This window comes from Pterocles gutturalis, unplaced genomic scaffold (genome assembly GCF_000699245.1).
Source record: "Pterocles gutturalis isolate BGI_N339 unplaced genomic scaffold, ASM69924v1 scaffold7012, whole genome shotgun sequence".
Taxonomy (NCBI): domain Eukaryota; kingdom Metazoa; phylum Chordata; class Aves; order Pterocliformes; family Pteroclidae; genus Pterocles; species Pterocles gutturalis.
Genome location: NW_010107873.1, coordinates 44329 through 70440, shown reverse-complemented (window position 1 = coordinate 70440; position 26112 = coordinate 44329). Strand labels below are relative to the sequence as shown.

The window sequence follows — 26112 nt, the reverse complement described above, 5'->3', positions numbered from 1 at the left end:
AGAACTTAGTCATTTCATGTCACAGAAGATTAGCGCAGGGGAGGTCAAGCTGAGGTACAGCATCATGTGTTACAAGGCAGTTGAATGATCCACTATCTAATTTATTTAGATACCAGGAAGACTGGGCAATCTGATTTTTCTAAGCGCGTAGCAACTGTTGGTTTGGTTGGTACTTCATCTGCTGTGCTGCAGTGCAGGGGGGTGGGAAGAGGCTGTACTGTTCTCACCTGGCCACCACCGCGCTGTCGTGGCATTTTTTCTTCTCGGGGGGACATTAGATGTGTTTCCCTGAGGACTACCTCCACAACACCGACAGACCACTGAGCACTTGTGTGAGTGGGTGGTGTGGGCGATGCCATTGCTGTGCACAGTGCCCCCACAGTGCTGTGAGGTGCAGTCGTTCTGGGAAGTGGGGGCCATGGGGACCAGTGTGTTCTACCTCCACTTGACCGTCAGATCCACCCACCTTAAATCCCATCTCAGTTTTTTGTACAGATCCTGACAGAACAGCTCGAGTACACTGTGTACAGTCAGAGGAAAAGTATTGATTTTTTTGTACCTGACTAGAATTCTTAACAGAAAAACAAACCTAACATTGGTGTTTTGGTTTTTTTTTTCTCTTTTGACTTTTGTGCGTGGGTTTCTGTATTCACCATACAGGATTTGATCCATGTGAAGCACAGAGTCAGAGCTTGATTTTTAAGATGAGCACGATCCAGGTTCTGATCTGTGCAGGCACAGTTTCAAAACCAGTAAATAATTTTGACCACTTTTTATTGCCTGTATTTAATTGAAGTACAAAGTAATAATTTCCTTCCTACCTACAAATCAGAGAATCAGGTGGGCAGTTATTATATTTTTCTTGGGCAATTATCAGGAACTGCATACTGCTAAATCAGTATTACTAAAAAGATTCAAAATGTTGCTTATTGGCAATTCGCTGGGCCAAGGGTCAACTAGCATGATCTGAAGCGTATCCTTATTTATTTAGAGGATGTTGCTGTGAATTAAGTTTGTTAAAACATTATTTTAATAATAGTTATAGTATACATTAGTTGTGTTACTAATTATATTGTTATGAAAACAGTTTAAGCATTATTAATGCACACACTATCAGTACTTAAAAGCATCGTTGCCTGATGGTGATAGTAGAGCTTCACTAGTGGATGATCTATGACTGCAAGCATTAAATACTCTCTGCTTTAAAGTCATTAATCCCTACTTTCTTCAAATATATTTAATTAAAAAGTTCCATTTTCCAGTAATTGCTGTTTTTATATAACTCCAAAATGGAATTTTATTGAGGCACAAGGTCTTTTATATAAACATCCATCTGTCCACAGTGTAACAGTGCTGGGACAAGTTTTGTGGATTGGGTGAGAAGTGGAGAGATTATGGAAGACTCTGTGTCCCTGTAAGAACTATGAACTTTTAGCCTCTGAATAACAGCTCTGGAGGATTTTTGCTTTCATAATTTTGGTACCAAACAGGGCAATTGCAGAGTCACCAAGACAGAAGATAATGAAGCAATGGGTTTAGAGACTAGTGGAGTTGCTTTATTAGTTTATAAAGGAAAGCTCTTTCCTTATTCCTTTTTTCTGGCATCAGCCTCTACACTGCAAAGTATCATCTGCTTCTTATGTTGTTCCTTCATTTTGGAACATAGAATTAAGCAAAACTCAATTGCATATATAAAAATACATATACATATATATGTATCTATGCTTCAGGTTGAGAGATATCACTAATAAAATAGAAAATATGTTGGTATTAATAAGGTTGGCGTTCAAAAAGTATGAAATAAATGCATGGAAGTTTGTCAGCTTATTAATCATTCCATTATGAGTGGTGGTTTTACTTTCATTGCTCTAACATCTAACCACAGCTCATTGGCTAAAGGCCAAGCTAGCTTTTGCGTTGGCACATTACCATGCACTGTAGTTCTGTACTTCCATTTATTAATGCTGCAGACTTCCTACAATTCAGGCTAAAAATAGAACTGGTTATATGAAAAACACTGCATTTGTGCTTGAGCTGCAGTATAGAAACAAGAGGATTTTATATGGATGGGGGAAGAGATTCACGACGCAGAAGAACTAGCTGCTTATACTCTGGAAAAACCTTTCTTTTTGCATGGTTGTAAATAAGATTAGAGTTGCTATGTACATGTTAGTCTCAAGGATGAATTGTAGTTGTGGTATTGCCTCAGTATGTATGAATCTTCATGTGTATCTATTGTATGAAGGAAAGCTGATTTCTTGTACAAGGAAACCTGAGAATAATGCAATGTATGAAAGTGAGTTTGTAAATCCAAAGGCAAATCTGATGTTTAGTTTTTCAGTATAAAGAGTGTCGTCATCTGTGGCACATATTTTGAAGTATCCTCAAAAAATTATACACTAAACTACAACTTCAACCACACCACTAAATTTTTAGACTTTTATTTTGGCCAGGCAGAGCCTCTCCTATTGTTCTGCTTTCAGTATCTTTAAGGCAGCATTTGCTGTCTCAAGACCACTCCACCATGAAAACATTCCTAAACTGATTTCCAACTGGTAATATACCTGCTAAAAATTGTCAGCATTCAAATGCAGGCCCTACACTCTTGAACTTATTCATAATGCTGTGATTTGTTTTGGATCAGCAGTAGTTTGAACAAGACAAACAACATACCGGATTCCATCTGAACCTAAGGGAGCTGCCAGGGACACAGGTGAAGAGTGATCGTGGATGCGTTTCATAGTCAAAATGAAAAGCGGCAAAACTGATAAGGTCTCATTGTTGCACAAACAGAAAAAGCTAACAGTTTGCATATCAGAAATATTAGATGTTAGGATTTGACTCAGAACTGCTGAATAGTCGCTTGTTCGCCTTTGGAGAAATAGAGAGGAAGGAAATGTCATGCAGCAACACTACATGTGACAGCGATGGGAGATGGCAAACAGGGAAATAGACCTTTCCGATGCTGTTTCCTAAAGATATTGTTTGGCCTGTCTGTCATGGTGGATTATTAAGGAATTCTGATTATTAAATATCTGCACTTGGCAAGGAATAAGAGAGGAATGAACCTCTTTTGAAGTGCACCACAGTCTCCGAAGTCACCTTTTTCTTTGTTCTTAACTCAGTACTGTGTAAGAAATAAAATTGGTGATTGTGTTAGGAGCAGAGGCAATAATAATGAAATGAGAATAAATTGTAAGCTGTATGATTTTTGAACTATCTAGAGAAAATGAAATTAAGAAAGCTTTCAAATGTCACGTGCTTTGCACCAGGCCACTGAAACACATGAGGTAAAACAACTGCTATTGGGTTTCTGGGTCAATTCATAACCTATAATTGCATGTGAAAAAGGAGAGATTAGTTCACAGGACAAGGCTCAAGAAAAAAATATTTGGTCCAAAGTGCTTAGTTCCTCGTCTTAATTACTACAGACCAGCCTTAAGCCCCACATAATGGTGGAACTCCATCCAAATCCAGCATAAGCTGAAATCAATGAATCTGTTCCGATTTACATTAAAATCTAATTTTGTCCTGACAAGCTCTCTGAAATTGATACTCAGTGCAATACCAGCTGCAGTATAAAGGATCATATCATGCAGTCAACATGATGCACTTTGAAATATAATTTAACACTAATGTTAAATTATATTATATTACAAAGATAAATATTATGGTCTCTCGTAAAATCATTTAAGAACTTAATTCTGATCTGAGATGTGTAAGACACAAATCTTGCCTATTGATCGTTGAATATACAGATAGTTGTGAGGAAAGAATCACACCATATGATGGGCTGTATGAGATTTTTTGCTATGATACAGGCTTGTGAGTTGATGTATTGATCCTTTTCTAAAGTTAGGATTGCTGCTCAAGGAGAAGGCTCAAGCAGGTCGACCTCACTGCAGAAAACACCAAACAATCTATGTACTTTGGATGAGGTCACACTGCACCAGGAGGTCCATAAGGAAGAGTTAGATGGTGAATTATTCAGATTCTGGGTTTTCATGGCCTTCAGAACTAAGCCCATCAGGAAGAAGGTGAGACTTCTCCTGCAAGTCCTTTTGTTTTCATTAGCTGAAAATACATACAGCAACTAGATGCAGTTTGCCTCTGCCATAGGGATTCCAGGAATATCTGCCTGTGTTATGGAAACAAACTGCCCTTACTACACCTGATTTGTCGTCAGGGGAAAAGGAAAGGAACCAGGTAACCTCCACTGTTCACTTTGGTGTAGGAAGAGGCATGAGCCCAGCTGGTGCAAACAACACTAAAAGCTCATAAGACTTGTGTGATGCTATTGAAGGAAGGGGTTTTCAAAACATTTCCCCATTGTACAGAAGGTGAATATGGAAACAGAGCATTTTCTGAAAGGACATTCTTTTAATGGGTGGGTAATGAGAGGAAGAGTGAATCATTTAAAGTTGCAAAGTTCTTGCAAGGAGTAAAAAAATATAGATCTATTAAAAAACAGTATTAAAACTTCAAAGAGAGAAGCAGGAATACAAACAGTAAAACACCTTTATAAACCCATAAGCTATAGATCTAAATAGAAAGATTAACCAAATTGACAAGGAAAGTAAAAAGAGCCACTTTTTCCAACAGTCTGAGGAGAGAGGGTTATCAAATAGTTACAACAATGACTAGGGGAGCTAAAACATTTTTTAATGTTTAAGAGTATTGTGAAACAGAATTCATCCCAGCACATGCGGTGATGATGAGCATACCTCCAAGGTGATAACTAAATAAGTCAGATGTTAAACTCGTCTCCACAAATGCAACTCCAGCATGAGTGCTTCCCCTCAGTTGGGGAAAGGAGAGCACATCTCTCCAGTTCAGGATTCATTACATGGCAGCTCAAAGGTGCTTCACACTGTTCTTTTTGTATAAACTGAAGATGTCACTAAGATGGCTCATGTCCACCGTAAGAAAAGCTTAGTTTGGTACAATATGAATGCTGAGGAGGCCCTCAGATGATGTTGTCCTTGGGGGAGGGCGTGCTCAGCCGTCTGTAAAGCATTTCAGCAGCAGTTCTGCAAGAACTAAGACATTTACAGCAATGCTTTTCTGGTCACAGAAGTGTTGAACCTGGAGCCCTTTCGCTAGTATGGGCACACTGCAGGGAGTGGGGAACCTGGAGTCCAAGGTGGGATGCAGGAAAGGAGGGAGAAGCTCTTTGAATTGTAAATGAGGTTGGGTTCCTTGTTGACCAGGCACACAGTTTTGGTGCTGTCACTGATGACACCACACGAAAGGGCAGAATTAATGGGCACGAGAGCCAGCAAAGTTTCCACAGTCACCTGCATTGCTCCAGAGTGTGTGGAGGAGGAGGCGCTGGTGGAAGCTGTTAGCTAGCTGGTATGTTAAATAAAAAAAATAAAAATTAAAAAAAGAGGGAAGGAGAGAGAGAAAGAAATTAAACTGGGGTCCAACACACTAACAAGAATTAGCTGCAGTGATGGTGATATCTGTGCTGTGTTAAGAACTATTTCTGTTTCCTACCCACTCATAGTATTTTCCTGGAAAAACACATGGTTTTTTTAAGCTTAGCCTTACCTGAAATGAATGCTGCTTCTTTCCATTCTCACTGTTGCTGGGAATTGAAATGGCTGCAGATACAGAGCAGTGTAAAAACATGATGAGCTAGGTAGCTTGGGAGCAATTGAGCAGTGAATAGTGCATTATTGAGAAATCATTTGCTACCTCTGGGCGTTAGTGAGAAACTGCAGAGTCCTAGACTGGCATTCAGGGCAGAGCATAGGATGAATAAACATTATAGAGTGCTGAGTATTTACTAGTGAATCCAGCATGGAGCTTCAGTTGTTGCATGTCATCCCACTGCATCTTGCAGGGTTGGCAAATAGTGAATTCTAGAAGCCTAGTGGCAGAATTGATCTTCTATTGTTTCCTCAATATCCAAATTCTCAATTAAATGAATGACATTTTGCTTAATGTGTATCAGGCAACCTGCATAGCAAACCAGCCATATTTTCAAGTGACAACACGTGAGAACCATTTAAATATATATCACTAGTCCTCAAGGGACTTGTTGATAGCTACATGAAATTGTTGTTTTCAAGTGCATACCTTACTGTTGCCAAATTACTTGTGGCTTAGTATTTTCCCTCTTATCTAGTTGAGATGGGAATCTCTTCATAACAAGAGCCTCAGTAGTTTCTGTGTATGTCTCCAGCATTGTATAAATAATAAATAATAAGCTGCAGATGCTAATGATAGTTTATGTTGCAAGTGTTAAGCTGGAAATTCTAATTCCTAGCTTCTTAGGTGATTGCAAGTATAAATATTTCTTGACTTAGTATGATGAGTAGTCACAAAACACGGAACCTTCTCCAGTGCAGAGTGATGGCTATTAAGTATATCCCAGACCCAGTAAATCTCAGGTTATGGAATTTGTCCCAGAATCTGCTCTTGCTATGGTATTGAACTGCAGAACGGGTTTCTGCATTTTTTTTAAAGCTAACACAAAATATCCACTCCATATGGTTTTGGAGACATACTTATAATATGAGCCAAGTTAAGCTGATGCAGTGCTGTCTTGCTGAGCCCTGAACTAGTCTAAAACAATTTATTTGAGAGGTGCGATCACATTCATCTCAATGAGATTTTAAGTCAAAGCCTAAAGAAAGAAATTTCTGTGACAGTTTTTAAACCTTTTCATTACCACCTCTTGAAAGCAAATGTATTTAATTTAGGAGAAAATACAGAAAATGTGCCTATATCATATTTCCAAGCAGTTTCCCACCTCCTTCTGTACCAAAAGCTCATATTATGCCCTACCTATGTAGCAAAACCAAGGACTTCAATCTGCTTATACACTGCCAATTTAAAAATCTTTGGCACGGAAGGAACTGGAAATACAGGGAGAACAGTAGTCACATTAAACAAGTCAGGGATTACTCTACGGTATTGGACTACTTAAACTATTGGGGTTAAGAGCTGACTTTTCATTCTGTCCCAAAGATTGTCTAAGGTTTCATTAAAATAAAAGAGCCTGTGCAGACTGGATTTTGAGTAGTCAGGTTAAAATAACTACTTGTATAATTTAAATTGAAGTGGTTACTGAATTTGCTGTTTGCTACACTAAGTACTGCAAACTTTCAAAATTGATCATTTGTTTATTCCATGTATATCATTACATGGGATGTACAATCAACATTTCTTATTAGTGTCCACACCTCAGCAGGAGTGTACAGTGTCTCTTCAAAAAGTGAAAGCAGGTATCAGACTAGTATGTTGAGTGATGGGAATCTCAAACCCACTTATTTTGGCTTAAAGTTTGTTGTACGGGGAAGGAGCATAGATATAGTTGATCTATGGAAATGCACTGATGGAAGAGACTTATATTTGACTTGACATACGGGGCAAGAGCTTAGAACAAAGCAAAAGAAATCCTCTCCAGAAAAACAAGAATGTAAAACAACCCCTCATTTCTATTGGTTCATAAAAAAAACCCAAAACATTTCTCATTTATATCTCCATGTTTAAATGGAAAACAAAGATGGTTTTTAAGATGAAAATGTTCTGTATTCACATGTGATTCTTAAAAAACACAAGCTATTTTGAGCAGTGAATTGCAAGCCGGCCAGTGAAAGAAGCAGCAATATGTTCCTAGGAAAATTTCATTCCTCCCTCTGTTCTGCAGAGGAATGATACGTTAATTTTGAAAAACAAGCATGAGCAGAGAAATTTAAACTCGGCTATAAGACTTCCCTATTTCTAACACCAAAGAATGAACCATATTGAGGACTGCAGCAAAGCATTACTGTTTCAGTGCCATACTGCTGGGAGTGCAGAGCACTTGTACAGGGCTTTGACACCACTCCTGGAAGTCAGATGGTCAGACTTTCAGGTGTAGCTCTTCCACAGGGGCTTAAATAAATATCCATAATGTATCCCCTTCCTCATTGCAGATGTATCAGTAACATATCATGCACCTCTGGAAATATTACATCTTTGGATGTACATAAAACAGTGTGCAGAGACATTTCAGTTCTTTTCAGAAATCCCGCCCCACTGAAGTCAGTGGGACCTTTCCCAGGGAGACACGTTGGGGCCAGAATTTCACTAGCGACATTAACTGGAGCTGTTCTCTCTAGAGCGCATGTAGGGTATGCAGAGGAAAGTCTGCATTTCAGCATAGAAATAAAATGTCATTGTGATCAGATTTGTTAGTTAACTTGGAATCTTTGTGGAGGATAAAAAAATCAGCTCTGAAAGAAAGCACTGAACCCCTTCATGGCTCCACAGTGTACTCCAGGTATACCTTTACTGTAGTCAACATCCTCCCTGAACATTAGACAGTGACTAATACTCCCATTCAAATGTGGTTTTTTGTGGCTTTGAGGAAGGGTTGTAAATCTCTGTGAGCTCTGACTGTGCAACAATTCCTATAATTTTCAAGTGATTAATACAGACATTCAACCAGGAGAAGTTTCAAGCGTCAAAGACTTAAAATTTCAGTAAAACTTCCGGGAAAACTCTTGTCAGGTTCCTTGCTGGTTTGGTTCAGAAAAACTGATATTGTCTCATCATACATTAACATTTTTAAGTGTCATCCACATGGAAACTTTAGATAATTCCATTTTTTTAATTGTTGTTAGTGAAACTGTTGCTTATACAGACAAAACTGGTAACCATGGGTTACTCAAAACTTGCTTCTTTTGGTAGCCTGTGGGACTCGTTTGCTGCCCGGCACCTACTGACGAGAGAGGTTTCCTGATTTAAAGAAACTACCTTGGCCATTATATCAGTCTCACCACCTAAGTATTGCAAGACTGAGTCTCTCTGAATTCTCTTTAGAATGCAAAAGGCGTTGAAAGACTGAAAGGCTGCAGTTCTTTTGTGCTCCTAGCACGTAGGCAGAGGAAGCCTGTTGGCTGGGCCAGCTCTGCCACCTGCAGCTCAGAGCCGGCAGGACTGCAACGTCTTCAGCAGAGTAACAAACCTTCTCTGCTGGAAATGCAAAAATTCTCATGGAGACAAGAGGTTTCACTGCAGAGAGTAATTGCTAATTAAATTAGCAACACAATGCATAAGCTTATGCTATGCAAAAGTAAAGTAAAGGAGAGCTTTTACATTGTTTTTTTCTGCTAATCTTCACTGCTACCAGAATGAGCATCTATTCTCAGAACAAAAATCGTAAGGCTGAAACCATTCTTGGTGTGACTGGAGTGATCTCAGAGCTGAATCTGACCCCTTACCTACAAAGGCCGATTTTGGCTGTGCTGATAACTGAAGTATTACAGGAAATTACATGGGGATCCATATTCTCAGAACCCTCTAACTCCTGTCTGCAATGCCTCCAGTATCTCCTCATATAACTCCCTTCTTAAAACACTGGTTTTTGAAACCTGTAAATGCTAGTCTTCTCCTCTAAAAAAAAGTCATTAAAAAATAAAATAAATCAAATCCTTCCACATGTGTTTTGCTAACACAAAAAGCCATGTGCTTTATTATGTTCCCTACTTTCACTTCCCTGAGCCCCAAGGGTATAACGTTACCGTTTTCTCAAGTTGGATCCAAGCCCTGTAATTGATGAATTGTCCATAGGATCCATATGGAACTCTAGTAAAATCACTGACACTCCCTACAGCACCAAAATGCATGCATGTGTCCCAGTGTGTGCTGGGCACCCACAAATACAAACCTTTCATGCCCATGACTTCTCTCACTGTAAAGCGCTGCATTCGTCTCTAGCACTGGATCCAACTCACACCTATCCACAGTGAAACAGCAATGGTTCCGCAGTAATGGTCAGGCATCATTGAGATGAGATCAAATAAGAAAACATGACTGGAAACTAATTTGAGTAATATTGGGTTACTAAGCATTGTGTGGAGTTATTTCAGTATGTTTAGTACTGCAAAGGGAAAGTATATAATTATTATGATACACATTCTTCCAAATATGTTTTAAAAGCTAAAAGAAGCATACTTTTTTCTTCTAACTTTGGGCTTTGTTCAATTGCCCATACACTTAAGACACCTTCTAGTGCTTGAAACATCCACATGGAGCCTTGTGTCCTTCTGGAATGGCAAGAGAGATCAGATGGACCAGTCCCAGATGGATCATAACCTAGGGCATTTCAGCTGGTGCTAGACACCCATCTGCAGGCAAATGAGTGCCATCTTTTGTGTTCTCTAAATGTGGAGCTTGGAAATGCCTAGCTGTGTCTTGTCAAGCATTGCTATGAAAGGTTCTGGATTCCTAGAATTGTAGAAATTATTTCTGTGATCATACATCATCACTGCACTGAAGACTTTAAGTCTTCAGGGTGTTTTCCTGGGTGACTGATTCTGAGCTGTGAGGAAAATGCTTGTAGAAGAGATGGGGTTTGTTGGTGTTCCAAATATTATTATTATAGTACTACAGCAAAGAATTGCACATTATAATATTATCCAACGCTGGTAAAAATGTTAAAATAGGTATTTTGAAAAGGAATCTCAGAGAGTGAAATTAGGCGATCTGTGGGGAATAGGCAGTCTAAGCCTCAGGCTTCTATGTGCCATGAATGTAGGAGTATGTAAAACATTTCAGTAGCTTTGTTTTAAGAAGTCGCTTTGTAAAACAACGCAGTCAAACCAGCCTGCCAGTTACCCTGCTCAGTAGCTCTTGAAGATGACAGGTGGTTCTGGCCAGCCTAGCTCTTAAGTGCATCTTGTCCCCATGTTTTTAATCTAGCTTTTTGCAAAAACCAGGCTGCTGGTTGTCACTGGCAGCCATAAGATAATTGGACCACGATCTTTTCCTCTTTCAGGGATTTGGTTTTGAGTCACTTTAGATTTCAAGTAGATCTCAAAGGTCACTGGAAAAGACTGTGAGATTTAATATCACTCATTGTTAATCCAGTTTGTTTTACATTTGTGCCCAATTCACGAGCTAGACACATTTAAAATGGACTTGTCATTACGGAATGCAATGCTCTCCTATTACTCAGGCAGCCAAAGCTTGACCTTACAATTTGCAGACTTTAAAGAGAGAAAGTGTTCGAGAATTACCCAGTCCGAGAACCAGAAGAGGAATTCATGCAAGTCTGTACAGCTCCTGAATATCCAGGAGAAGAGACTGTCCCATCTACTACATCCCAGTGTAGGGGTCCCAGCACTTGTCATGTTGAGTCCATGTGTGTGAGATCAGACAGGCATTGCTACATTTTGGGTACATATCCAGTTTTAATCTTGTGTGTGAAGTGAAAGAAATTATAGACATGATTAGCAGTCAAGATATCTACAGACAGCAGGGACTGTGTAGTTCTCCTCAGTGTGTGTTACAGTGAGTGCACAATAGGAAACATCTTTGCCAGATGATAAAGAAGAAACATTCTCTTTGTTGCCAACAATAAATATATATGGAGGAGTAAATGTGTCATGAATAAAGTGTCCCTAAGGAAATCTTTGAAGACTCTCCATGTTTATTTACATACTTTTAGTCCCAGCAGCAGTAGAGCTATGTGAGTGTAGTGTTCTGCCCAGGCTAACTAGTTTGTTAAGAATTTTCACTGCTATCTTTTTCATGCTAGTTACTATCTGCTCATAATGAGACAATTTAGGCAGCCCTGCCAGAAACACAGACTTTTGAGAACCAAAGCAATGGTGTCGATTATGATCACGAATCTCTCTCTCACACACACAAAACCTGAGCAAGTGCCTGCAGGTTTCAGAATAAATTGAATAAGACCTCAAAATACAACACCTCCTTCACAGCATAGACTGGATCCTGCACATGCTTTAGGACCTGATGCTCTTAATTTTTGGTAGAATATTGAACCAGAGGAAAATGTGAGACCAAAGTGCAAAATCTGATAGCAGCTCTCTGTCTATTAGATTACCTTGCGGATATTTATCTACAAAAATATATGTAAAAAATCTATGTAAGAGAAAAGTCAATGAGGCAACTGCAGATTGAATTTCTGCAGTTGGAAAAAAATAATTCCTCATACTGAAGCTCTTCGTTCTCCCTGCTGCTTTATGTTATCTCTGTTATAACTGCTATTATGAAAGGCTCATCAAAAGGCAGTGCCAATACACAATAATATTTAAATGCTGAATTAATCTCTTAGTCCTCGTGGCAGCTCCCTTTCAGCTATTTTCCCTGCATACTCTACATCTCCATTTGTATGAATGAGAGTGGGGTGCACATGGCGAGAATGGGGCAAACATTGATTGGCTCTGCAGCCCAGAGAGAAGAATTTGCCTCATGTTCTATATATTTGCAAAAGCATGGAAGGAAAACATCGCCTGCTGAAGTAAATCCGAGATGCTCCTGCAGCAAGACTTGCTAAAATTAAGTTAATAACTCAAATAAGACTCATCTTAAATTATGTCTTTCTGCAGTTGCCATACTAACTTCTAATAATTTGACCAACTTGTTGCCTAACTTCTGTAGGTAAAAAATGCCAAACTGTCTTCTGCTTCTAAATGCAGTTCTGCTTTGAAAAGTGACTAACAATGGCTTGCACCTTCCATGTTTATTCTGTGTTAACTATCTCCTTATCATATGTGCTCAGTTAGCAAGTAAGGAACCTTTTCCTCCGATGTGCCAGCCCTGGAAATTTCAGGTGGAATCTAGAGTCAGCTGGATTTTTTTCTTCTCATGTAGGATGACTAAAAACCAAGGATCCTGCAAGCAAGAGTAAGCCCTCAATTACATGTGTGCAATTCTGTACTCTTCTGTGGCTTTGAATAAGGTTTAACTGACTGGAAATGATTCTGTGATGTTAAACAGGAGGAAATAGAAACTAGCTCACTCTGTTCTTTATGCTAGGTCTGCTGTGCTAACAGGAGCAAAAAGCAGTGAACAGTGATTATAATTATTAAGTGAATAGATAGAAAAATATATGACTCTATTTAAAAAAGGTGTTTGCTTGAAATTGCATGTTTTCAGAAATCTCCAGCTTCAACATAATAGAGTATTCAAGCTGACAAGGAAAATAAAATGCTTCTCTTATTTCTCGGACATGTCATTCCTGTGATGGGAAGAGAATGTATAGTCCTCATAACAAGAAAAAAACTAAATTACTCAAATTATTTTGTATGCAATAGCAAGATAAAAGATCATGTTTACATTCCTCATTTATGAGAAGTCTTCATTGTGGAGTGCAGCAGGTCAGAAGATCACTGTGTGTACATTTTGCTATACAGGAATGATAGCCCGCTATGGGCATTTTACTATTTATTAATTCATATTTGCAGCTTTGGCAATCAGGGATTAAAATTTTCAACTCTTCTGAAATCTCTCTAGTCTGGAATACCAAAGTTGAACTTTATCTGATTTTTTAAAAAATATTTAAGATAGTAAATAGTGAGCAAAAGTTTTCTCAAATCAGAGTTTTGATCCTGCAAGCCCAGTGCAGATTAAACTGATCTATACAAGGCATGGTCTGTTAGCAAGGGTAAAAAAAATACAAGAATATACTTTCCAGCTATGTAAATAGTGAACAACTGAGTCTTTGCTTGGATGAAATCTTTCTATTCTGACTTTTTCTTCCAGTTGTGTGTAATTCTGGAGCCAATGCAGGAACTGATGTCAAGACATAAAACTTACAATCTAAGTCCTCGAGACTGTTTGAAGACTTGCTTGTTTCAAAAATGGCAGAGAATGGTGGCCCCACCAGGTATGTTTCATTTCCAGTATTTTACTTATTTTGTAGTTAAATTAACGTAGAAACAATGGGAAAATTTACTGCAAATTTTCTTACAAAGGAAAGTAATAATTAGCAGTGTTCCAAAAGTAAGCCTGAAAATGATTGTGATGTTTTATGATTTCAGTCTGACCCAACTGATTTATGGATGTGCACATTCAGTTGATTTCACTATGACTAGGATATAATTTAGTACAAAAATATGTGTAGATCAAATGCAAAATACCTACTGGTTCCATTAGAATTCATTGTTTGTGTAATTCAGCTTCCTGCTGTGACTCTGAAATTACAGCTACAATTCATAATTAATTGTCTTTGAGACTAATATAATGTTATTTACAGGCCTGGACCTAATCTCCTTCCTCTTACACCTCAAAATAATAATTCTCTCTTTTTCTGATTATTAAAGTTTTGTATATCTAAGACTATTCACATGGGTGTCCAGGCCAAATTTGGGAAAGTACAGTTGCCCTTCTCTTCTTTTCCAATTTAAGAAAAGTTATGTAATTGTCCTGATTCAGCCTGAGTTTGGAAGACTCTCAGAGAAATGGCATTCGGCATGCTCTAACATGTTCTCTTCGGAGTGGCAGTTTTAAAGATGAAGCCCACACCAGAGGTATAAGGAACTGAAATGGTAGCTGCTCGTATGCTGTATCGATGGCAGCAGTAGGGTAGAAAGCTACCTTTAGCCTTTGCCCCTGGCTGGGTCAATTGAGGCTGTACCCTACATCAAAATAAGACCTGGATTTTTGTTTAGCACTGTTGCGTGCTGTGTGACCTTCAGCAAGTTACACGATAGTTATCACAATACTCCCATTGGTAAAATGCTTTCAAATATCTTTATAGATAATGCTGGGAGAATAAGCTTCATTAATCTACTATACAAAATTGAAAGCAGATTGCATGGGTTTGGGTCCAAATATTATTCTAAGGTTTGTATGTTAAATCTGATACTGCTACTACTAGTACTACTACTAGTAAACATAGGAATTCAAAGCTACATTAAAAAATAGTTCAGCACTTCTGCTTCTGGATCATTTTAGTACGTTTTACAATATCTGCCATTTGCTTTCCTTCTTCCCATTTTATTGCAGCAGAACCCACAAGACAACCAACAACCAAACGGAGAAAAAGGAAAAACTCTACCAGCAGCACTTCCAACAGCAGTGCTGGGAACAACACAAATAGTACCAACAGCAAGAAAAAGTCAGCTGCTGCAAACCTGAGTCTATCAAGTCAGGTACCTGTAAGTCTCACTTTCCTTTTAGGCCTGAATCGCTTATGGTGCTTTAAGTCTTTCCTTACGTTGTAAAGAAGGTGCATTCTTGAGCCTAAACTATCCCAAGCAAAAGGCAATCTTGCAGAGTGTGCTGTGGGAGCTGGGGAATTAGTGGAGAGATGTGAAGAAGTCATTCTGCAGTGCAGCTTTAATGAATGACCCTCAAGCAGCGGTATCCTGAGGACCAGATGTGATTTTTTTAAGGCCTGGGCCAACTCTTTGTCAGTGGGAGTCTTTCCACTGGCAGTGGGACTGAGACTGGGCCTCATGTTTTTAGATACAGCATGAGTCTTGCAGACTTCCATCTACCGGGTGCTAAGTGAGGATGAGTCCCTGTGGAACAGGACAGCCATGCCTGAGCAGACCGCTGGTCTCTTACCTCTAATCGGTTCCAGGTTGAAATGGTTCAGCGGAACAGGTTATTAGCTGATTTACCTGCAGAGATTCTCTCTTTCTCCAGCCACTCCATTTGCAGAGGGCAGAGCCCCTGTAATACGGGTCTTGGTTACCCATGCTAGTGGTAACTGTTGACAACCTAATTATACAGGGAAACACCAAGGCATTTCCAGAACTGTACCAGCATTTTAGTAATGTCACGTTTATTGCCTTAGTCACAATATAGAGGTAATCAGACCCCAGATTGTGACAAAGTGTGCCTTAGTCAAGAAGGAGATAGCTTATGCATTTTAAAGCTGGAGAAATTATTTTGATATTATAGGAACTATAAAGTGGTATCTTGGGAATAACATGCAGGGATTTTTATTGGATTTCTGATCAGCAGATAGGAAGGGGCTAGGTCTCCTCTGAAGCCTGACAAAGAATATAGGCCTTTTGTTAGCACAAAGCAGGCACTTCCTAGGAAGCTTGAATACCCAGATAAAAAAGAGGAGTAGACTAACACCAGTGAAATGAAATGAAGATTTTTGTTTAGCAACTGATTCAGCAATCCACTAGCTTACAGAAGCTTTGGGCTTCAGTACATTAAACTCATATTTTCTCCTTGTCATATTAAAATTTTCATGTGGCTTGCATCCCTGGAGTCAGATGCTTTCCCTAATATAGGCATCTCTGGGTTTTTCTGGCAGCCCAAAGCAGTCAGAAGGCCAGCTACCTTATTCCCTGATGGCTGGGACTATCCTGCCTCACTGGCTCTGTCTGCCAGAACACTCTTTGGATCAATAATCAACTCTATTTAAGAAAAAACAGCAATTTGGTGTAAAATCGAGCAACCAGCTAGTTTCCTGCTGTCTCCAAGTTTACAAGACAGTAAAATCACTTTGTCTCAGCTGCTCCCTGTCCCGAGTTCAGTTCAGTAGGACCAGAATCTGACCCCCTGCCTCTCTTCAGCCTTCTCCTCCCTGGAGAGACGACTTTTGTTGGCTTCAATGGTAGCCATGTGTGCTCATATGTTTGAGTGTAATTGAGCCATCTGATAGTTACCTGTCACTCCCACTGATACTGCAGCTGACTTCTGGTACTGAAAGGCTACTCCTGACAGATGAAGTAGTCAAGGCTATTCTTCCTTATGGAGATGATAGTTGAGCATCTGGAGACATAATGGTGAAGTTTATCGTGGTATGAGGGATGGATTTTTAGTCTTCATTGACTTTCAGGATGCTGCATAGTCAATATTTTTCAATGTTGTTTGCTTTCTGTACCAGAGCAGCAAGATGGTCCAAAATGGTCCTTTTGTATGGAGTATCAGGTTCCATTTTTAGGACTCTTCTCCTTTCCCTCTGCACAGTGGAAAATGCTTAGCTGTTGGTTTGACATACTAACAGCTCTTCCCATCTTCCCCACAGCAAAGATAGCAAGCCAGATGGAATTGATGGTTGGGCCACCCTGTAGAGTAGACAAAACTCAAAATAATTTTAGCAGGAGGATATTTTGGTGTAAAACTATTCAACACTTCTCAGTTAAGTAGAGATGTTATCAAGTTTCTTCAAAATTATGCATTCTTTGAAGTGGGCCTTATTACAGGCATGCCACTGCTGTCTGAAGTTAACTGCAGGTAGCAGTAACTTGCTTTCTGTTTGTTTCTCTTAACTTTACCTTAAAGTGAATCAGTCTGTAGTTAATGTTTGATTTCCTTTACATGTGGTAGAAGACAATATTTCCTCAAACACAATTTGACGGCTTTCGACTAACTAAAAGCTTCATTTGGCCACAGAGCTTTCTGTGAATGGGACTTTCCTGATCAGTAGGAAAAAGAACTGCTGAAAAAAATAATTTTCAGCATTAAAAGTATTTTCCTTCTCATTATTGGAGAAGAGGAATGAAATCACTGCATCTTCTGTCCAGAGGATTCACATAAGCAGAGCTAGTTTCAGTTCCATTTTTTCCCATCGTCCTCTCTGGAGAACCCCAACAGTGAGCTCATATCCATACCAAACCTGGATTAAGATGAAGTCATGTACACCAGCTTTCTCATTTTCTCCAGTGATTTCTTCCCAGCCAGCAAAGATAGACTCTCCACCATACTAGAATCTAACTCCTAATTTCCTGACACTTCTATGCTCCTGTGTTGGTTTCTCTTCAATAGTAAATTAAACCTGGTTAGAGAATGTCTCCTTAGCCTCTGTTCTATGTGATGTTTCCTGGTTTAGGACATCAGTAATTATTTAGTTTTACTCCTACAGTAATGTTGTGTACACTCTGGCAAATGTGCAAACTTACCATATCTCTCATCCAAATTTCTCACCATTAACTTCTTTTTCTTTAATGAGGTCTTCATGTCTGGAAAGGCAAATTTTCCATGTTCAAGACAGTGACTGGAAAGCAGCTGGAGTGCCATCAGCTATGACAAAGCTTGAAACTTCAGAGAGATTTGTCATTTTCCCCATAGCCCCTTCCAGATCTTCAGATAAATACACGGGGCTAAGCAAACCTTGATCAATGAGATGGAATGTTTTTAGTCATATGCACATTATTCTTTGGTAATAGGAGGCTGTGCCTTTTCCTCTAGCTGTGTATTTTCTGATCAGTTCTTCAGGCAGGTACAGTGCTGACAATACAGAGCCAAGCCCAGAAAGTTAAATGATGTGCTTATATTTCCATGCATGGGTCAGGTTAGCACTGAACCCTGAAATTCAGTTGCTGAAGCCTAATCAATCAGTATAATTTTCCCCTTTGCATTGTCTTCAATGTATTAGTACTTCAATTGTGTTGACACATTCTGATACATCTTTAATAACACTGTCTTTGAAAGCATCTTAAGGGTCTCTGCCAGTGGGTGGGTATGCATCTTCCCTCTCATCAGTAATTTGAAAAGGGTCGGTCTCAGTCTGTCCTCAAGTCTCTATTTTTTACACTTTCTCAACCCTGCTAAACAAAATACAAAGTTTTGCCCTTGTGACAGTCACTTGCACTCTGTTACCCTCATTTTCCTTTATAATGTGGTTTCTGCAATTCTATTAGTTCTCATGCTATTGCTTGCAGACATTCAGCATCTCCTCTTGTCAATAAGACTCTTCCTGCCCGAGTCCCTTGTTTAACACCTTTGCTACATATTACATATTTCCTACATTCTTAAAATAAATGTAGTTATCCAGTGTGCTACATGATTGCACCGCACAACTCATGCCTAGGTTGGCCTGTTACTTGTCCAGTGATGCTTTTGACCTGAAGCCTGTAGGTGCTGAGGCAACACAGAAACTGTAGCTCAGCTCAGCTGTATTATTAGCAGATGCTAGTCATTTGAACTGTTCTTAGATTTGTTCATGTTCTCAGTCACATCTGATCTTTGGAAAAAGTGTTAACCCATTGTGCAGAAATTAGAATAACCAATTTCCTCTAAAAAAAGAGCAAAGATGGGCAAAATTCCTTGCACAACATTCACAGAAAACTTGTCTTTCTAATGTTAGCTTTCCTATGATTTAAAATAAATTAGTTGTCTACTTTGGGTTTGTCATTGCCTTATCACTTATGCATTACTAATTTCCCCTAATATGTGAAGCTAGCTGCAGTGTTTTCCTCTTTGCTCAGTTTTCAAGCCTCTTTACAACCTGAGATCTGATTTCTTTGGATTTTTCATATTATTCTATTTCAAATACAGGCTCTTGTGTGTAGAGCAGTGACCTGTACACTGTGATCTGTGGATTACAGGTACATGCAAGATCATCAGAAGGAGTCCATACAGCCATACCACTTTCTGTTAAGTTTCATAAATATAGTGCACATGTTGATCCATTTTCATGTGCCCGAATTTGGAAATTTGACAGCAATCCACAACTCTCATGAACTCTGAGAACCGTTATTCCAGGTTGCTCCCTGTAATAACCACAGAAAGTAATAGATGGATTTTACTTTAATTTACTAATGAAGATCCTGATGAGTGTAATACTGTAACCATGAACCCAGTGAATTATCATTTGTGTTGAAAAGAATAAAGCATCACTACATGCCACTAAGTATATCAACCATTCTTTGTTACATCCAGAGTCTTAATTAGAGCCTCCTTGCACTCTTTAAGCAAGTTACATACCTCACTAATCTCTTTGTAGTTCTCTGTAAGCTCCTCAAAAGCCAAATCCATAAATAAACCTGCTAATGTGGAAGGGAGCAATACAATTTTTTACGTGTTTCAGAAACAGGGGATAGGTTTAGGTGGTTTGTAATGGATGTTGTAGTACCAGAGCTACAGTTCCAGGGCCAGAAGATTAGTGTCAGATATTATCCCATGTCTCAGATCTCTGAAGTTTGGAATCTAAGATTTAGCCATAAGGAGATGAGAATGAACAAATTGGTTTCCAGTCGCTGCACTTTAGGAAAAATATTCCAGACAAGACCAGAATGTCAAGTTAACAGAGAGGACTATGATGAGATGTGAAAGACAACCATTTTCCTCTAGAAAGTGTTTACTCTGAAACCTAATTAACATGTCAGTTCTGTTTCTATGGAACATTTCAACACCAATGTCAGTTGGATCTTTTTGTCTTGGAGGCAGGGACCATTAGCGGCAAGGAGCTAAGAAGTCAGTTATTACAATAATCACCACTAGCAGAATTCTTAAAGAAGGAAGGAAGGAGGGAAGGTAGGAGAAGGTACCCTTCTTTTCACTTAGCACTTAGAGGTGTACTGACTGCCAAGACTAGTGATACTTTCAGTCCTTGGAGTGTGAGGCTCGCTTGAACAATATACTGGATAGTTTCAGGCTTTTTTTAATTATCTCAGGCTTGTGGAGCACTGTTTGTCTACTTCTGGGAACTGTGACACCTGAGCTACAAACTAATCACCGTAACACACTGAGCAGGACTACATATTAACAGCAGCAAAGATAGCAGGCACAGGGATGGGGAATTTTACATGGCCCATCACACATTTTTAAATCCAGACTCCAGTAACACATTATTTAGCCATTGGACGATTCTTTAAAATCCCAACTTAAAAAGCTTAGTTACATAACTGGGCATATCAGAACACTGAGGCTAGGTATAAAAAAGATGAAGCTTGAGAAATGACCAATATGCTAAATAGAAGTGCTTGCATTTGAGTTGTGTATGAAGTGAACTTTGTGTGTAGTTTATATGCAACAATTTCAGTTTGGATGGCAATTAGGGTTATTTCAGGATTAAAGGTATGATATACATGAAAGCTGCTTTTGTGGTTATATTATTAAATAATACATTTCTATCACATAATGTAAAACATCCACTGCTTTATTTACAGTGCTTCACTGCAACCATATTTTACTATCATGAGACATTCCTTGACCAAAAATGTTGTTTCTAATCACAGAGTAAATTAATAAGATTGAGTGACTACAGTCTAAATCTTTTTTAAACTAATCTACTCAAATATGTGCTACCATAACTAGGCCATAGCAGTGTGTGCTGCCGTGCAAGAGACTAGGGTTTAATTCTTGGATTCTGCTTCTCACTCCATGAGCAGGAGCTAGGAGCACTCCAGAGCTGCAGCCTCAACCCTGGGAGGGATGGAGCCTTGTGTCATTCAACAGCAGTGACCCCCACTGGCCAATTTAAGGAGAAGCATTGAGGGGCTCTAAAAGGAGTCACTTCCAGTCCTCCTCAGAGGTTGGTGGTCATTGCACGGGATCTAGTGAGTGGAGGTTCAATGGGGTGCACTCGGTGGGGTCTTCAGCTTTCAGTCTGAGGAGCAGAATCCTCTCTGGGGAGGAACCAGCATGTGCGCTTCCTGAGACACTATTTTTGCCTGACATAGCTATAAGTGGCAGAATTATAATTTTTTTAAATGTCCTGTAACTAATGCTGTGATATCTATCTTTTAAATAGAATGAGGGAAAACTCCACTAACCTCAATATAATTGTAGTTTAATTCCCAGAGAGAGAGAGAGACTCAATAGCATGGAGAGAAATATAAGTGCAAACTGTCCTCTCAGTGGGTGTCATAATATTAAAGGAATAATATTTGCAAAGCATCTGAGAAATTAGAGATGGAAATACTTACAAGGTCATTGAGCATCTCCCCACTAACGCACGAATGTTTCCTACCACAGATTGACATTTTTCCCAGCCCAGCGTTAGGTGACCTGAGCAGCAAAGCTAGCACTGTTCCAGTGGGGTCATTAATCCTCAGCCTGCGGTTCTCAGTAACAGCAATATTGTCTTAGCAGTAGGGGTTACATTTTTGTTTACTTAATGCCATCTTAGTACCCTAGGTTATGTCTCATCAGATTGGCCTAAAGTGATCCTCTTCCTTTCAGTACTTGCAGCTGTTAAGCATATTTACCCCTCCCAATCATTTGGTGGATATAATACATATTTAATTCTTTCATGTGGCCTCCCCAGCCGGGTGTTTATTAGCCCTATAGTTATTTTTGATGCACTTCTCTAAGTCTCATCCAGGTTGCCAACCTCTTGCTGGTATGGCAACAGGGAGAACTTGAGGTCCATGCTCAAGAGCATTGAAGTAAGAGGAATTGTTGCCACCTCGGTCTGTGATTTCGTACTTCAGCCACTGTAGTCCTCTCTGCCTGCCGTATCACACTGCACACTCAAACCCAACTTGCTGTCCTCTGACAGGTGTCTCTTGTCATTAGAGCTCTCTCAATACAATGGCGTCAGGTCTCCCACTACATGTTTTCTGTTGTTTAGAGGGATGAAATAAATTAGGATAAACTTTTGTCTATAAACACCTTTGTCTTTTAAACTTCTATACCACAAAGCTGTGTGTGAGTTTTATTTAACCAAATATTTTATGGATAAATGGAGTAACAAAATATAGACAATGTAAAGAAGAACTCGTGTAACGGTTTCCATCTACTCACTAATTTTTCACATAGCACAGGCTGAAAATGTGATATAAACATTCTTCAGTAGCATGTCAGCCTTTGCTGAAGGATATCGAGAAACAGTGTAAATACAGGCAATAATTTGTATTGTTTCATGGTGAAGGAAGTACAGATCTGATTAAAAAGAAACCTTATGGAATGCAAACATTTGTATGTTTGCTTTTTAAAAATGCTTTTACATTCATAAGGAGGAACAGATCCTTTAAAATATGAATCTGTTGTTTGCTAGGATTCTTAGAAGGGCTTGTTACATCAGCAGGTACAAAGGCAGACATCTGAAATTACTGCACTTTTACCAAAAGCTAGCTGATGCCCTGCCACCTGAGCTGCATGAAAAGATGCATCCCACATATTTATTTAGCAGTTAGCACAGCAGCCTGATTCTCTGATGAACAGAGAGAACAAGCGAGCTCTGTGGCTTTGCACCTTTGCTTTCCAATCTCAAGTTTGCACCTTTCTATCCCATGCTGGTTAGTTCTTTTGCAGCAAATCTGTGATGCACTGGAGTACAGTAGGCGGTTTACTTGTTTTCATGGAAGGACAATTTGTACTTAAAGCAGTGATTAGATGAATTCTCTCTTTCTTGCATGCTTCAGTTTTTGATGAGTACTAGCTTCATCAGTGTAATTATAATTAGCACTCTTCATCTTCCTTTTACGGTACCAGCTGGACAGATTGGTCCTCTTACTGCACAGATTGGCGGCAGGGTTGCCTACATGGAGTTAGGTGACAGGCACCATGAAATAACAGATGGTAAATTCAGGGCTTGTTGGCAATCAGCAGGTTTTTGCTAATGGCTTAATTAGCTATGCAAATTGTCAAATCAGTGTGAACATTGTTTTTATCGAAAACTTTACCTAAATTAATTACCATAATTAAGTAGCAGAATGTCAAGTATATTGGATGCGTAAGAGGGCTTGGCTGGCTATGGATAAGAGAGTTACCGTCTTTATTAGAGTGCTGTGCTCCACATTGGAGAAGTCTGAGGATAAGAAATGCAGTTTCTTTTAAGCTACTTTTAAAATACGCATATCACTGAGTTGCAACTGAGATGCACCCTGGTGCCTTTCCAAATAAAATGGCTCAGGAAAGAATTACTGGATAAAGGCGAAATATTTCAAGAAGCAGTTTAAGGAAGGTTCATAGCCTGCTTATTTGCATTTTCCAGTCTACCTGCTTTTCAGTTCTGGGGTTTCTGAGATCCAGAGCCATGAGCATGTAGCTAGAGAGATGTGTTAGTTTTTCATTTAAATTAGAAATAAAGTGTAAGCCTGTCTCCTGGTTCCTACTATGAAGGAACTTTTAACTCTGTTGTTCAAATATCACAAAGTTAAGAGATGCAGATTCTCTAACATAATTTTTTTAAGTTGATTTTTTTTCTCTCAAGGTTTCCATATAACAAATATTGGGTGCTGTTCACAGGATGTGATGGTGGTAGGAGAACCAACTCTGATGGGCGGCGAATTTGGGGATGAAGACGAAAGGCTTATCACTAGATTAGAGAATACACAGTATGATGCAGCAAATGGCATGGATGATGAAGAAGATTTCAACAATTCACCTGCACTGGGAAATAACAGCCCATGGAACAGCAAACCTCCTGCTAACCAGGAGACTAAATCTGAAAACCCCACACCACAAGCTTCCCAATAGGTTATTCTACAGCAGTGCCCACTACAACGTATGTCAGTGGGTTATTAATTACTGTTTCACAGCATTCTGTAAAAAAAAAATTAAAAAACATCTTTCAATGGTTACAGTATCTATTTCTAAACTAAAGCTATCTGATTTTTTTTAATTAGGGAAAACTCTTGTATAAGCTTCCATACATTTCTTGGAAGCATTCACATACAACATGATACTGGCACTGACCTCAATTAAAATAATTGAAAATTAAATAGCATCTCATGGCAAATTTCTGACAATGCATTTTATTGGAAGGGGTTATTTTTTTCCTTATCAAACAATGGCCATATTTTAACAAGTCATCAGTGCTCAGGATCTCATTAACGTAACTATGTAAAACTTTTTACGATTGTAATATATTTTCTGCTTTTCAACTTGCACCTGAAATTTCTTGTTTCAGAAGAAAACAGCTTTTAAGAAAAATTAATTTAAAGTAACTTTTGTTCTTTCTTTAACTTTTCTTTCATCAGTTAATCATTTAAAGGATCCAGCATTTTTAATTGACGTTTAGCTGATGCCAGTAGATACTCTTTCCATCATTTAATAAAAATGCTGAAACAAGAAATGTCTTTTTTTCATCAAAGACATGAGAAATATTTTTATGTGGAAAAAGACACCCAGTCCTATGAGAGTTTATGCTTTGTAAAATTGCTGTCGATCCAGATATTTTAAAGCCATGTAATCCATTAACTTTGTGGGCAGCTTAATAAATCTAAAACTTTTGTGTTCTTATTATTGTATCTGAGTTGGCTTTGTTGTTATTTCTTTTCATAGTATATTTCTTGTATAATATTTTTGTAAAGCCCTCAAACCAATTTTTTTTTTGTTTTACTTTTTTATTCTGGTGTATTTATGTGAAACTTTATAAAAGAAACTAATTTTTTTCATTTACATATTAATATGTTCAACTCATCATGTAAAGACACAGTGAGTCAGTGTGTTATATAATACAACTGTATTTTATGTATGCTTTGCCAATAAGTGTGCCAATAAACTGTGTTAACAAACGTGCCCTTTACAGTTACTTCTATGCAAAAGACACACGCCCATGTGCAGGATCATGCACCAGGAGTTTTTTTGAATTAGTGTTTCACTGAATTACAATCTTTTTCCAGCAAAAAGGGAAGTCTATAGTTTAGGTGTGAATCGCCCACAGCTCAGTTTTATTAGATGCTCTTTTTTTAACATTAACGAGTGTAACACCATAGGTCAGCAGCAGCGGTGAGAGCCAAGCGCCAGGGAGTGCAGGGCATCCAGCAAGTGCACCTCTACCCTGAACTTTGCATCCCTCTCCTTTCAGGCCTGGGGCTTATCAGAGCAGGGATTTCCACTCTGCTGAATTCTGTCTGATAGTTTTATGATGAGTCCCTCAGCTGGGGCTGAGAGGATTTTTAAAAATGCTCCTTTTTTCTTCCCTTTGCTATCAAATCAGTTGTTCACAGGAGCAAGCAAAACCTCTGGCCTGGTGCAGCCGCCCTGACTGCAGCCCAGTGTGCAACGCCCCTCGGCTGAGCTGGGAGGCCCAAAAGCACACGCCTGCCTCTGAGGCAGCTGAGAAGCCCTGCAGGGTGTACCCTGCAGGCAGCAAATATTTACAGGGAGAATTACCAACACAGAGATGCTGAATCTACACCATCCTGCCTCTTGTGCAGGGGAGTGATATTTTGCTCGTGACTGAAACTGTACTTCTAATATTACTGACATTACAAAAGCATCTGAAGAACTCCTAGGTTTTTTGTGAGTAGCTGTATATATACCCAGAAGCCAGGAAATGTGTCTCCCAAGCGTATATACATATTTTTTTAAGCATGCTCTTGCTGGATGTGATTCTGCCAAATAGTTTTGAAACCACCATTGCAGAAGAAACACAGGGCAAAGCAGCCTGCGTGGCCTTCTTCAGCGGGAGATAGCTCCCTCCCTGCCCAACGAACAAAACCTCAGCCTCTGATGGGGCCCCTTCTCCTGTGAGCAAATCCTCATTTGATGAGTTATGGCACCTATGGTAGGCCTTGCAGGAAGATAGCCTAAAAGACAAAAAAAGCATGGAACTGAAAACTAACTAAATAAAAATGGACTGAGTGCATCAGCATAGATAGCAACGCTGCTCCTTCATAACACACGCAGGATGTAGGAAACGGTAGGTCTATCGTTCAGTGACTATATCAGCCCTGATTTTTCCATGTAAATAATTAAATTCACAATGTATTCCATTAAGGGATC

The 26112-nt window shown here is 39.1% G+C and overlaps 1 protein-coding gene across 1 annotated transcript in view; it reads left to right on the top strand.

The window, feature by feature from the left end:
* LDB2 (LIM domain binding 2) overlaps positions 1-24251 on the top strand; it is a 55449-nt gene extending 31198 nt beyond the window's left edge. Inside the window, exons 5-7 of the mRNA XM_010072396.1 lie at positions 13507-13630; positions 14752-14897; positions 23629-24251. Of these exons, the coding sequence (XP_010070698.1) occupies positions 13507-13630; positions 14752-14897; positions 23629-23859 (501 nt within the window). The 3' untranslated portion in view covers positions 23860-24251. The remainder of the gene's footprint in view (positions 1-13506; positions 13631-14751; positions 14898-23628) is intronic.
* The last annotated feature ends 1861 nt before the right edge of the window (positions 24252-26112 follow it).